At 40.3% G+C, this 12,798-nt stretch overlaps 1 protein-coding gene across 4 annotated transcripts; it reads left to right on the top strand.

Moving 5' to 3' along the window:
• Positions 1 to 2,098: 2,098 nt before the first annotated feature.
• tbx1 (T-box transcription factor 1) lies at positions 2,099 to 11,948 on the top strand. 4 transcript variants are annotated; one of them, XM_054610971.1, is made up of 8 exons: positions 2,099 to 2,298; positions 3,682 to 4,024; positions 6,304 to 6,405; positions 6,879 to 7,050; positions 8,137 to 8,292; positions 9,447 to 9,514; positions 10,088 to 10,188; positions 10,967 to 11,948. In XM_054610971.1, exons 1-8 carry the CDS (start codon positions 2,115 to 2,117, stop codon positions 11,344 to 11,346), a joined length of 1,506 nt encoding a protein of 501 aa, XP_054466946.1. In that variant the 5' UTR covers positions 2,099 to 2,114; the 3' UTR covers positions 11,347 to 11,948. The 4 variants fall into 4 exon arrangements, with proteins under 4 accessions (XP_054466946.1, XP_054466945.1, XP_054466944.1 ...); XM_054610970.1 differs by having other exon boundaries at positions 10,964 to 11,948; XM_054610969.1 differs by having other exon boundaries at positions 3,631 to 4,024.
• Positions 11,949 to 12,798: the final 850 nt, after the last annotated feature.

The raw sequence follows: 12,798 nt of genomic DNA, 5'->3' as shown, positions 1-12,798 counted from the left end.
ATCTATTCATCCATCCGTTCATCTCTTTCTCTACCTCTTTTTCTTTCTCTATCTATGCTACCTATCCATATATATATCTATGTATCTACCTATCCATATATATATCTATGTATCTATCTATCATATCTATATCTATATATCTATCCATATATATATCTATGTATCTACCTATCCATATATATATCTATGTATCTACCTATCCATATATATATCTATATCTATGTATCTATCTATCTATATATATATATCTATGTATCTACCTATCCATATATATATCTATGTATCTATCTACATATATCTATATATCCTATATATATATCTATGTATCTACCTATCCATATATATATCTATGTATCTATCTATCCATATCTATATCTATGTATCTACCTATCCATATATATATATATATATATGTATCTACCTATCCATATATATATATATATATATATATATATATATATATCTATATATATATATATATCTACCTATCTATATATATATCTATATATATATATGTATCTACCTATCCATATCTATATATCTAACAGTCTATCTATCTAACAGTCTATCTTTCTTTCTATTTAATTCATCTATCCTTCTATCTGTCTATCTATCTGGCCAAAACAACATATTGCAGTAGTTTTTTTGTTTTTTGTTTTTCTTTAATGCTCACTGCCTCCCATTGAGAAACAGCCAAAACAAATAGCCTCGGGTTAATCCTCTAACTGCTTCATCCCATTAGAAGCCCGCTGCTGCCTTTCCGCTTAATTCAATGACCCCAGTGTAAATTAGACTATCCGGTCGCAAACCGCAGTAGCTCGGACAAAACACATCTTTGCTTTTTTTTTTTTTTTTTTTTTTTGCACATTAAAGCTGAACCTCGATAAGCTGAGAGCCGACAAGGCGCTGGTGGATGCGCGCGGCGGAGAGGTCAAGTCCAGCTCCGGTCTGGAGTGCCACGTGTGTTGGTTCTCTGTGTTTACCGACTGCACTGAAGGCGCTTTGCTCGGGGAAATGTCTGCATCTTTCTGGGTGTAGAAAAGGTATATTAGAGGTATGGGCTAAGTCATTCAAATAAGCATATGGGTATGGATGATTGGTGCAAATAAAATTTTAAAAAAAAAGCAACGTCTAACGTGGATAGTGTCCCTTGAATGATTGGTGAATCCTTTCTTAAAGTAAACTATCCAATAAGTTTCACTTGAATACAGTTCTTGGATCCATATTTTCTTAGTTGCTTCAATTAAAAGAGTATTCCCTATTTATGTGTGATTACCACAGAAACAAAAAAACAACACATTGGAAGTGAATAAGCAAAGTGAATTGTGTTTTTTACCAACCATGTGTAAAGAAAACTACATTTTCACAGCGAACTCCTGCTCTATCTGGGCTTTGGACACCTAAAATATAGAAACGCGCACAGGGCCCCTGATTTACTGGAAAAGTATAGCGCACTTTAAAGCCGGACATTGCAATGACGTTGGAGTTGAATTCATATGACTGACACAAGGTCTTATTGAAATAAAACATCCAGTGCAGAGCGCCGACACTTTTCTTTTTTTTTTTTCTTCTTCTTCTCTCTCCTGGTGGTGCAGGGGAGGCGTGGATCTCGCTCACTTTTGACATTCTCGCAGCAGCAGTGGCTTCTCCTCAAGGCAGGACTCAGATGCACCACCACCACCACCACCACCACCACCGACCGGAGGAGAAAGGAGGGAAGCTCTCTCTCTCTCTCTCTCTCTCTCTCTCTCTCTCTCTCTCTCTCTCTATTCTCTGAGGATGAACTATGTTTTGACACCGGGACGTGTTTAGGTGCTTCATCAACTCAACCTGAGCGCCGGAAAGCTGCTTTTTTTACGCGTCTTCGCTATTAGCCGTGGGAATACTTTAGGGACGGTCTAAGCACAGACTCTGGCACCCACGGAGCACCGGTGGCGGAATGTGAAACAAAAAAAAACAAAAAGAAAAAAGCCCGTTTGGCGTATGTTCCTCTCCATTGTGCGCAGCCTGCTCCTGCTTTCTGTGCTGTTGGAAAGCGGAGGAGGAGGAGGAGGAGGAGGAGGAGGAGGAGGAGGAGGAGGAAGGACGGCTTCTAGCGACTCGATCTCTTGCCTATGGACGACGGCGGTCCTCTCTCTCCAAAGGCAAATGCTTTCAGTATTGCCTCTCTGATTTCGGCTGCAGAGCAAGCAGGAAACGTAGCGTTTGAGCAGCAGAGCGCCGGCCTGGACAAGTCAGACCTGCGCAGCCACAGTTCCTTTAAAATGCACTACAGCACTGTCACCCGGGAAATGGAAGGTAATTCACTTCGTTGGTGCCTGTGGAGCTGCTGTAGCATGTAGCCTATAGGTTTATGAAATGTGCTTGTTTAGTTTACTTCTTTTTTTTTTTTTTTTTTAAAACGCACAATTGAAAGTGTAATGCGCAAAACCACATATGGGAGAATTGGTTTGAATGCATGAGTGACATCATTCTAAAAAAAAAAAAAAACAAATTAAAATAGGTTCTGACACTAGTGGCCCCCTTTTTTAAAAAAATATGCAAATGCAATCCTAGTATAATCACCATCAGGGAGGAGAAGTGTGCAGGCAGAGTGGGGGAAAAAAAAAAAAAAAAAGTTTCCCATTCCAAAACCCCAAAGCGTTGTACAAAAAAGTCCACTTTAATTTGTGGACAGGATCAAATTTATTGAAAATGAAGCCAAGAGGAGGAGGGTTAACACTGGCACCCTGCGCGTAATGTTAGAAACAGACCATAATAAGATGATCCAGGTCGGAGGGAGGCGTATAATCCAATCCATAAATCGATTTGTCCAATAACGAGGAAGCAACAGTCACCTGCTGCCTGTTTGTTTGTTTGTTTGTTTGTTCATGCAAATCAAACTTGTGTTTACCTTGTAAACCGTTTACACTCCACTCTGCCGGCACAGATCCTCTATTGTTTGCCAACGGGGGTGATGTGGGCGATACCCTTATCCCAAGTGTACTGAACTTGTTGCTCTGTTCTCGTGCGGTAAAAAAAAAAAAAAAAAAAAAAAAAAAAAGTTAAATGGGTGCCGGAAAGCCCATTAAAAAGGGGCGCACTTCTCTGTCAATCAGTGTCGTCCCAGGGCGAGGAAAAGGCACATTACCTGCAGTTCCTTATCTAAATAGAAATAAGAACCGGTTTTATCGCAAAGGGGAGGCCCTCTGCGTCAGATAAGAGAGGAGACTGGGTTGCAGTGTAACACACTGTGTAACACACTGTGTAACACACTGCAGCAGCGCACGACAGAGGCCGCGCAACAACACAAAAAAAACCTCATTCACACTCACTCACTCCCAGGTCTGCTGGCGGGTCGGTACAGCCATCCCACGCGAGCATCGCAGCTTTTTCGGAAACTTCTCGTCACTGTTCGGACTGTGTGAGAGCAGGCAGACTGTAGCATGCTGGCAGTGGATGCGACCTCAGGGACTACTGAGCCGAGACACGGAAACTTTTTAAACCGAAAAGGGGGGCATTTGTGCGTGACATCTTCATCTGGAGATCACTGACTCCTGCTACTGTGTTTTGCTGTCTGTGTGTGTGTGTGTAACCCGATTTGAAGTGCTCGGCATATTTGGTAAATCCAGTTTTTTGGGATGATTTCAGCCATATCCAGTCCGTGGCTGACGCAGCTGTCCCATTTTTGCGATGTTGCAGCCTTCACGACGAGCAGCCTGAGCAGCCTGAACACGCCGGGGGGCTACCACCTCTCCCCGTCCCCCGGGGACCCCTACAGCCAGCATGAGCCCCACTTCGAGCCCTGCCCGGCCGCCCAGCACAACTACAACTACCCGGGGTCTAACCCGGGCCAGGCTCCGTCGAGCGACGGTGGCGGGACTCCCAACTGCTCGTCCTCGTCCGCCAACTCCACGCCGAACGGGAAGACTATAGTGAAGAAGAACCCCAAAGTGGCCAACATTAACGTGCAGCTGGAGATGAAAGCTTTATGGGACGAGTTTAACCAGCTGGGCACGGAGATGATCGTCACCAAGGCTGGCAGGTGAGCGCGGATCACACTGCGTAAAGCTGCAATTCTTCTTATGCACATTTGGGTAATAATAATAAATAATACAGAGTAGCTTTAGTGTAACAAATAATATTACTCGATATTCTGCCCGGAAAACCGTTTTGTATATAAAATGTTAATATGTTTGAGTATTTATGCTGCTGACGCAAATTAGAACAGCAGGATACATATTCAATTCAGTTTGTGTCTTTTATTTTAAAATAGATTTCATTTGCAAATACCACACACACCAAAACCAGCATAAAAGAGAATTATAGTAGCCTATATATTTTTTTTTCTTTTTGTGGAGTTCATACTGAACCATTTTTCTCACTATTTGCTTTTCAACTGTTTTTGTTTTTCTTACTTCAAATCTAATATTTTAAGATATAACACTGAACCGAAATCATCACCTTCCTTCTTTCTTTCTTTTTTATTATCAAACCCTATAAATGTGTATTTATACACCGGATGAATTAAATTAATGAACACTGACATAATATTCGCTTTATTAAGTATATTTCATTTTAAGATGTGCAGATGAGCAGCTCGGGCCTGCTGCTGGAGGTGTTTTAAAGGCTTACATGTGCGCTGTGTTTGGTGTGTTATCAGCTGTAAACACCGTGCTGATGATCATAGAGCCAATACGACTAAGCGTGGCTCTCAGCTGGTTCCCTTCACCGGCAGTCTTCATTGTACACACTGCTGTTATTCCGCTGATCACTCCAGCCTTTTATCTGCGGGAGTCTGTGCATGTGTGAGCGGGGATCAGCTCCTAAGATCAGTCCAGTGCTCTTGTTTTTATTCGCCTCGACACGTGTTTATTACCCTTTTTCTTATTTCCTTATTATAGGACTGTCTGTCTGCTTCCCTCCCTTTCCTCTTCAAGTCTAAATCAATTTTAGATACATAAATTACACCAATACACCCACATATTTTGATAAGGTTATTAATGGAAAAAGTCAAATTTATATTAAAAAAAAAAACAAGAAAAAAAACCGTATACGAGCAGTTAAAGACATCAGATGTTCCATTTTGGCTTTTTCATTTACTAATATTAGAAGAAGAAAAAAAAATCTTTAATTTATACTTTATTCTGTCGCCTGGTTTTATCTCTTAAGAAGTACAATATTCCTATCAGCGTTGACCTCTGACCCTTGAGGAAAGCCGATAAAATGCTTGCTATAATGTTATTTTTCAACCAGTAAACGCTACGGCGCGTATGAACATCTCCAAAATGTCCCACTGAGCTGTTATGTATCATCAGTATTATAGCAGTATATCGGCACCAGATCATTGATTTAATCCTGAAAGTGAGGGTTGAAAGCAGATCCGCAGCAGAGCACTTTAGGAGCTCCTCCAGCCTCACCTAGCCACAACACTGACGTTAATTGAGCGTTGATTTTAAGATCCCTTTCACTGACTCTGCGGATTACTCAACTTTCAACCTATGTTCTTGGGGATCTGGATCTGGGGGAGGTTAAATCTAAATGTATTTGGACAAAGAAGATAAGAGATAAATAATGAAAGGAGGTCATTGCCTCTAAAAGTCTCTAGTTGTGATTTTTTTTTTTTTTTTTTTATATATACAAATACAATTCAGGATTTTTTTATTTTTTTTCTCTCTCTGATAAAAATGTCAAATTCTAAACTCGACTCTAGTGCCACACCTCGCCTCTCCAAATAACGTGTAAGTATTTCCACTACATGTCTAGGCTATGTGTACAGGCCTTCATGTGTCTGGAAGTCGTCAAAACAGCAGAAGAAAAAGTTAAAGTGCTTTGTTAGAAGTTATAAAAAGCGGAGCTCAAAAGGCAACAAACCCAAAGCTCCATGCAGACGAGGAGGCAGAGTTACATTACGCACGGGCCGGACCCCTTCAGGTCCAGATCCTCTAAACTGGTCTTTTTGTTGCCAAATTCAGCTCCGTAGGCCCGGAACAGCCTGTCTCTCTGGAACACGCTGCTATTCTAAATTATACAATTGAATTTGTTAAGGTCCTCTGATGAATTCCAAATAATTCAAACATTTGTACACCACCGTTCACACACACACACACACACACACACACACACACACACACACACACACACACACACACACACACACACACACACACACACACACACACACACACACACACACACACACACACACACACACACACACACACACACACAGATTAACAAAAAACAAACATACAAGCAGTAATAGCAACCATTTAAAGCCTAAAGATCTAACAGTGCCCTCGTGTTTTTTTTTGTCTTAACCAGGAGAATGTTTCCAACTTTCCAAGTGAAAATATTTGGGATGGATCCCATGGCAGACTACATGCTCCTGATGGACTTTCTGCCTGTAGACGACAAACGTTATAGGTACGTTTTCTGGATGTCTTCTGCAACACACATCTGAAGGACCTCACTAAAGGACCGTACAATAAAACTGGAGGAGACCCATACTTTTAAAGCAGAAGAATGAAAACATATATGCACACTTAAATTTGGCCTACAAGACACATAGTAATTTTGCTTATGTATTATGCATGCATTTACAAATGCATACCTTTTGGTATGTATTTCCCCTGTGATGTTTGTATTATTTTTTTTTTACCATACATATTTATACCAGTACATTTAGTAATATTTCTACAATTAACAATTCATGCCCGAAATATGTTGTTAATTATTATGCTGACATTAGAGACACATTCACTGTCAGATATTATACCTCAGTTTGTGTACGTCATGTCATGAATACGTCATGAATACGCTAGTAGGTGACTGTTATTTAAGTAAATAAAATGTGTCAATCCAAACCTTGTATCTAATGAACTTTCTTTTCCCATCAGGTATGCCTTCCACAGCTCATCGTGGCTGGTTGCCGGTAAAGCTGACCCCGCCACACCGGGCAGGGTCCACTACCACCCGGACTCTCCGGCCAAAGGCGCGCAGTGGATGAAGCAGATTGTCTCTTTTGATAAACTTAAACTCACCAACAACCTACTGGATGACAACGGCCATGTGAGTACACGATGCAACAGGAACTGACTAGAACCTTAAACACATACAGTATGTTAGACCAGAGGTCCCTAAGGAGCAGTTATTATAGACCAACAGCTTCAGAAATCACTACCTAAATAATGATCATTTATACAGCGAGTTAATTGACTCTAATGTTTGTACTGATAAGATCAGCATACCACCTTAGTCAGTGTAAGGTTTTGACACCTTAAGGGGTCCAAAAAAAACAGCATTAACTTGTGCCTGCTTTAACTTTAAACTCATTTAGAGACAGAAAAAGCATTACTGGAGGATCGACAATAGTATTTGCCTTTATTTGACTGCTACAAGCCATTTGACAGTTATAAACTTTGATATTTTGAGCAATAGTCGGATGTTGCCGATAGTCTATTTTCAACCCACAAAAATGGCACCGCACATCAGGCTTTGCTCCAAAAATGACGGCAAGGAAGTGGAACATTTCACCATCGGAATGTCTTTCAGACCTTCCCGCTCATTCTTCCACTCTGTCTGGGTGTTTTTGTATGCAATCATTAGCATTAGTTGTGAAATGAAAATATTTTTTCATATTAAATATTTGAGCAAATATTGAAAGGTGTGAAGCCATGTCTGCTGGATGGAACCGGGGGGTAAATGGAGATGTTGTGCTTTTAAATGAAAATTGTGCTGCAGGTGGCTTTTACATTTTAAGACGCATGTGATAGATTGGCATGGTTCTAATCCCACGTCTATACATTAAATTCGTGCAAGTAATTAATTTCTGCATTTAAAGCCATTTAGCAAACTGCTTATTTATATCCACAAATACGTGGATCTTGGAGGAAGATTTTAATATTTATTAAATAAGAGCATTTTCTATAGGTTTAAACCTCGTTTGGGGTTTATTATAGTACAAATCATTTTTTATTTAATCCGACAATTAAGTCGCTCAATCTTTTCATGGTTATCATAACCCGATAATAAAACTCTCTGATCTAAAAATGCTCTGACTTCTGACTTGAGCCTTTAGTCCTTCAGTGCAGTGTTGCATTACAATTCTAAATGAGTGCTGATGAATCATTTGTGTGTTTTTTTGTTTTTCTGCAGATCATTCTGAACTCCATGCACCGCTACCAGCCCAGGTTTCATGTGGTTTATGTGGACCCCCGCAAGGACAGCGAGAAATATGCAGAGGAAAATTACAAAACCTTTGTTTTTGAGGAAACCCGCTTCACGGCGGTCACAGCGTACCAGAACCACCGGGTAAGTAAGGAGCCTCCATCAACCTACAGGAAACTCACATGGTGTGCTGTGAAGAGACTCAACAGCAGCTTTATACTGAATGTGGGATGTGACCCGAGTCCAAAGATTGTGACATTTTGTAAAAAGCATTATGGGGTACAGAGATACCATAATTAAAATGTCACCATAATATAATATACCCCTATAACATGGTCACTTCGACTCAAATATTATTATTAAATAGTCTGTTTTGTGCATGCTTGGCTACCTTGTGCAAAAAACAATAACGAATGTGTCAGTTGTGTTCAGTTATGGTGCGCAATCTCTTCCATTGCTTGATTTTTTTTTGCGCGTAAAAGTTGCCTCTGCTCTTTGCGCACAAATGGGTTCCCCCTTTTTCTGCGTCGGCCCTGCTCTGTGTTCCATCGGGGGCCAACTGCGTCTGTTTGAACTGACACATCTTATTCAGGACGACTGGTAACGAGTGAAACGTTAGAATAAAAGTCAGTTCATATCAGCAATGTATAGGAGTACTGTAATGAAGAGTCGGTGCAATATTCCCATTCCCGCACGGTGCTCAGTTTAGGGATCGAGTTAATAACTATGTTCTTTTTTTTTTTATGTTAAATAAACAGATATTATTGTTACACTTAAAGCTCCGATGGCTACAGTTACAGTTGCAGTTACAGTGGGTTATTTATGGCCTTTATAACATGACTCAATGGAGACAAAATGACATATATTAGCAGAATTGATTTTGTAATGTTGTAATGATGATAATTAATGTAGCCTTTAAATTATAAATACTAAGCGCTGCTGTGCCTGTATGGCAATCTACAAATGAGACACTATGCAGCTGGAAATGTTACATAAGAGTTCAGAAATGAATAGTCTACAAAAAGTTCTGTATTGACTGGTAGTTTGATAAATGCAGGTGTGTTTTAAATAATGAACGTGATGCTGTCCTCCTTAACAGCAGACTTGAAACCGTTTACTAACATATTTTATCAAAGACAGAGGTGTGTTAAAATGTGATTTTTTAAAGACGGAAGGGATTTTCCATCTAGATTGTCATTCCATCGTGCTAGTCATCACTGCTGTCCTTTCTAATGGAAATCAAAAGTAATGACTTGTGGAAATAGAAATGGCATTTAATGATGTGCTCTGGATTTCAGATCACGCAGCTGAAGATAGCCAGCAATCCCTTCGCAAAGGGCTTCAGAGACTGTGATCCAGAGGACTGGTGAGCATTTACACTCAAACAATACAGCCCTATTGGCATGTTTCCACATGATGTAAAAAAAAAATGCTCAACAGAACCAGAGCGCTTTTGCAAAATAGATTTAGCTGTTTGTGTTATCCAACACAGGTGCCAGATGGCTGGAGATTGCCTCATAAAAAAACACACACAATGAGTGTCATGAAGTTTAGAAATCACTGGATATTGTTTGAACGTCAATCAGCCATGCTCTTCTGTCACTGACAAATTACCAGACACTCGTAATAGTAACAATGGAGTAAACCTCACCCATCTGGTACACTCGGGCTCAGTGCAGAGACGTATTCCAAAGGCTGCTCATCCAGCGCTGCAAATGACTTTTACTTTTTTCTGAAGAGCATAAATTGAAGCCATTACACTGAAGTTTATGGGAACTGTTGATTCACTTGGGCGGGCCTGTCAATGTGCAAATGATCATTACGTGCAACAGTGTAAACTCTTAATATGTGCATTCATCATTTTAATATATAATAAAGAAACTGTGATTATGACATTCATTAAACGAGTATGTAACTGAATCCATTCTCCCTGCTCCAGGCCCAGGAATCACAGGCCAGGCTCCCTGCCAATAATGAGTGCCTTTGCAAGAACAAGAAACCCAATGTCATCTCCTCCTCAGCAGAACGGCACAGAAAAAGGTATGCAGCTCACTCTCTGTTTTATTACAAAACTCATGCCTGCTATCAAACATGAAACGACATAGTCACATTCAGTTATTCAGCCTTCAGAGGAAATGTTTTTATCTCAGTCGATGGCATATTTCACCTCATTTTCTTTTAAATCCTTAACTTAAGCACAGTAATGCATTTTCACTATCAGGCCAATACTTTTAATTAAATATCAAATACCAGCCAGTCCATGTCATCCACTGCCAACATAATAGAGATCGTTATGCTGCTATAAAAATAACAGCTTCCTATAAAATAAATGATTTTCTTGACATAATGTTTTTATTTATTAGTTCGATAATCATTTGAGTCTCATATTTGCTTTAAAAAGCTTTGAATGCATCTGAAGGAATTTTATAACAATGTTTTGTTAGAAGCTTCCTATTTGGAATGTATTCTGAAACATTTTGAGCAAAAAGCATAATTTTATTCTATCAATATTTTTAACAATAACAGATACTACTTTTTAAATTTTTACTGCAGACTTTTATCAGTGATCTAAACACGGCTTTCACCTTGCAAATTATATAATTATTACTGTTGTAATAATGTATGTGTTAAAATCGTGAAATTACAATTTACAATATATCCCTGCACAGTGCAAATTGTTACTGGCTCCAACCCAAAAACATGGGCATCAGTATGGAGCACAGAACTGAACGCGCACACTGTTTAGGAAAAAATATATACATAACCTAGTAAATATTGTCTAGCCCTGACTGTTGTCATGTCTCTTCCTGCTCAGAAGATGGTAGGCGGGAGTACGAGCGAGACCCCAGCGGCACGCCCATACACGCCGACCCGGCTCACCAACTGATGTCCCGGGTCCTCAGCCCCGCCTTGCCCGTCCCAGGAGGCCTTCACGGCGTCTCACTCACCAGTGGCCGACCCAGCCCTCCCCACGACCTTCGCCCAGACCCCCACGGTCTACCCCCGGACACCCTGCACCACCACCCTTACAAGTACCCCACCACCTATGAACACTACCTGGGAGCCAAGACCAGGCCGTCGCCCTATCAATTACCCAGCATCAGGGGACACACGTACCACCACCACATGAACCCAGCCACAGCTAACATGTACTCAGCCACCAGTGGCCCCTCTAACTATGACTACGGGCCCAGATAATGACTGCTGTCCACCAGAGCTAACGGCGCTCACTGTGGAAATGGAAACAGGCAGGAAAGGCAACACAGTCCTGTCTATTGATGGCTTACGCAACCTGCAGGGTGCGTTCACGGGCTGAAACTCTGCTGGATAAACCCTGCCGTATTTATTTAAAGGAAATGCATCTTTGCGTGAAGCTCGGGCACCTGCTCCGAGTCCTTGAAGAGGTCTGCTTTGACCTTTGAACCCAAAAGGCAATAGTTCCACACCGGGGCACCTCTTACCTGAGCGGTGCAGACATTGAGCCAGCAAACAGAGGAGACAGGAGGGACCTCTCCGTAACTCAGACAATTCCTTTGATCACAGACTGGAAATGAATTCTTTTTTTTGTGTTGGATGCACTTTTTTTGATTTGCCTTGTTTTTATTGCTTTAAAAAAAGCCATATGTTATATAGTCAATCAACCTTCTAGGTAGACGAGATGTTTGCATGTTGAGCTCATCAGAGAGGGTGTCCAAACACACCCAAATGTTTTTGTTTGAGGAAAAAAAAAAAAAGATTTGATATTTGAAACGTTCTGAACATCTTGAGCCGCTCTGAGAAGCTTGTACCATGGCACTGACTTGCAGCAATTCAAAGTAAATAAATGAAGCAGAATGACTGTTCTGTATCGGTAAAATAAACATTAAATTCTTGTAATTCATAAAATGTCTTTGAGCAGAACTTCATTCAAAGCTCTGTTTGCTGTCGCACTGCTGAAGGGGGAGGGTTAAAAAAAAAAAAGCTTACCTTACTGATAGCATTGTTCTGGTTTCTGCGACCGGATTTGCCCTGTTGAATTGGGATGAGGTGTCCGCCGGTCCTACAGTCATTAGAAGTCAGGACATAGAGGCTGTCTAAACATGAGACTGCACTATAGTTCAAATGTTGAAATCTGCACCTGGTTCTATGAAGAAAGAATAAACACGCATTGACCGTACTTCCTACTTCTACACACATTTCACTCTTAGTTTTGCTAAAACATTTGTAGTAGCTTTGGTCACACTACAAACTGCAAATTTTTTCACGTCCTCCACTGATTATTGAATAAAATCTATAGCAAGTGCTCATTCACACTGTATAACTGAAATACTTAAAAAAATATCCAGTATTAAATAAAAAAATAAAAAAGTAACATGGGCATGTAATAGGCATGGATTATATTGTGCAAATAATTTTGTTAAAAAATATTAAATTCTGAAATATGTGTTTTCAAATTGAAAAAAATATATAACTCATGTCATGTCATATAAACTGGAAAAAAGACAGCATCTAATTTCCTCTCTCAACAAAAGGATATCATTTGTCATATTTTATGGGACAGTTGGGTGATATTTTAAGAATATCACTGTCTCCTATCTGTGCAGCCATTTCCATCTCCTTTTTGAAGTCCTATGAGGAAATGAGGAATGCTGCTTTGTTGTCAAGGTTAAT

The sequence above is a fragment of the Anoplopoma fimbria genome, chromosome 13 (assembly GCF_027596085.1).
Source record: "Anoplopoma fimbria isolate UVic2021 breed Golden Eagle Sablefish chromosome 13, Afim_UVic_2022, whole genome shotgun sequence".
Classification (NCBI taxonomy): Eukaryota; Metazoa; Chordata; class Actinopteri; order Perciformes; family Anoplopomatidae; genus Anoplopoma; species Anoplopoma fimbria.
Note: the sequence above shows the minus strand (reverse complement) of the source record. Positions and strands in the feature narration are given on the sequence as shown.

Bases quoted from the DNA above. Each gene is read 5' to 3' on its own strand.
- tbx1 (XM_054610967.1), top strand. From the start codon at position 2,115: ATGGACGACGGCGGTCCTCTCTCTCCAAAGGCAAATGCTTTCAGTATT. The intron at 6,406-6,878 runs GTACGTTTTCTG...TTTTCCCATCAG, and splicing joins GTAGACGACAAACGTTATAG to GTATGCCTTCCACAGCTCAT. The intron at 10,189-10,963 runs GTATGCAGCTCA...CTTCCTGCTCAG, and splicing joins GCAGAACGGCACAGAAAAAG to AAGATGGTAGGCGGGAGTAC.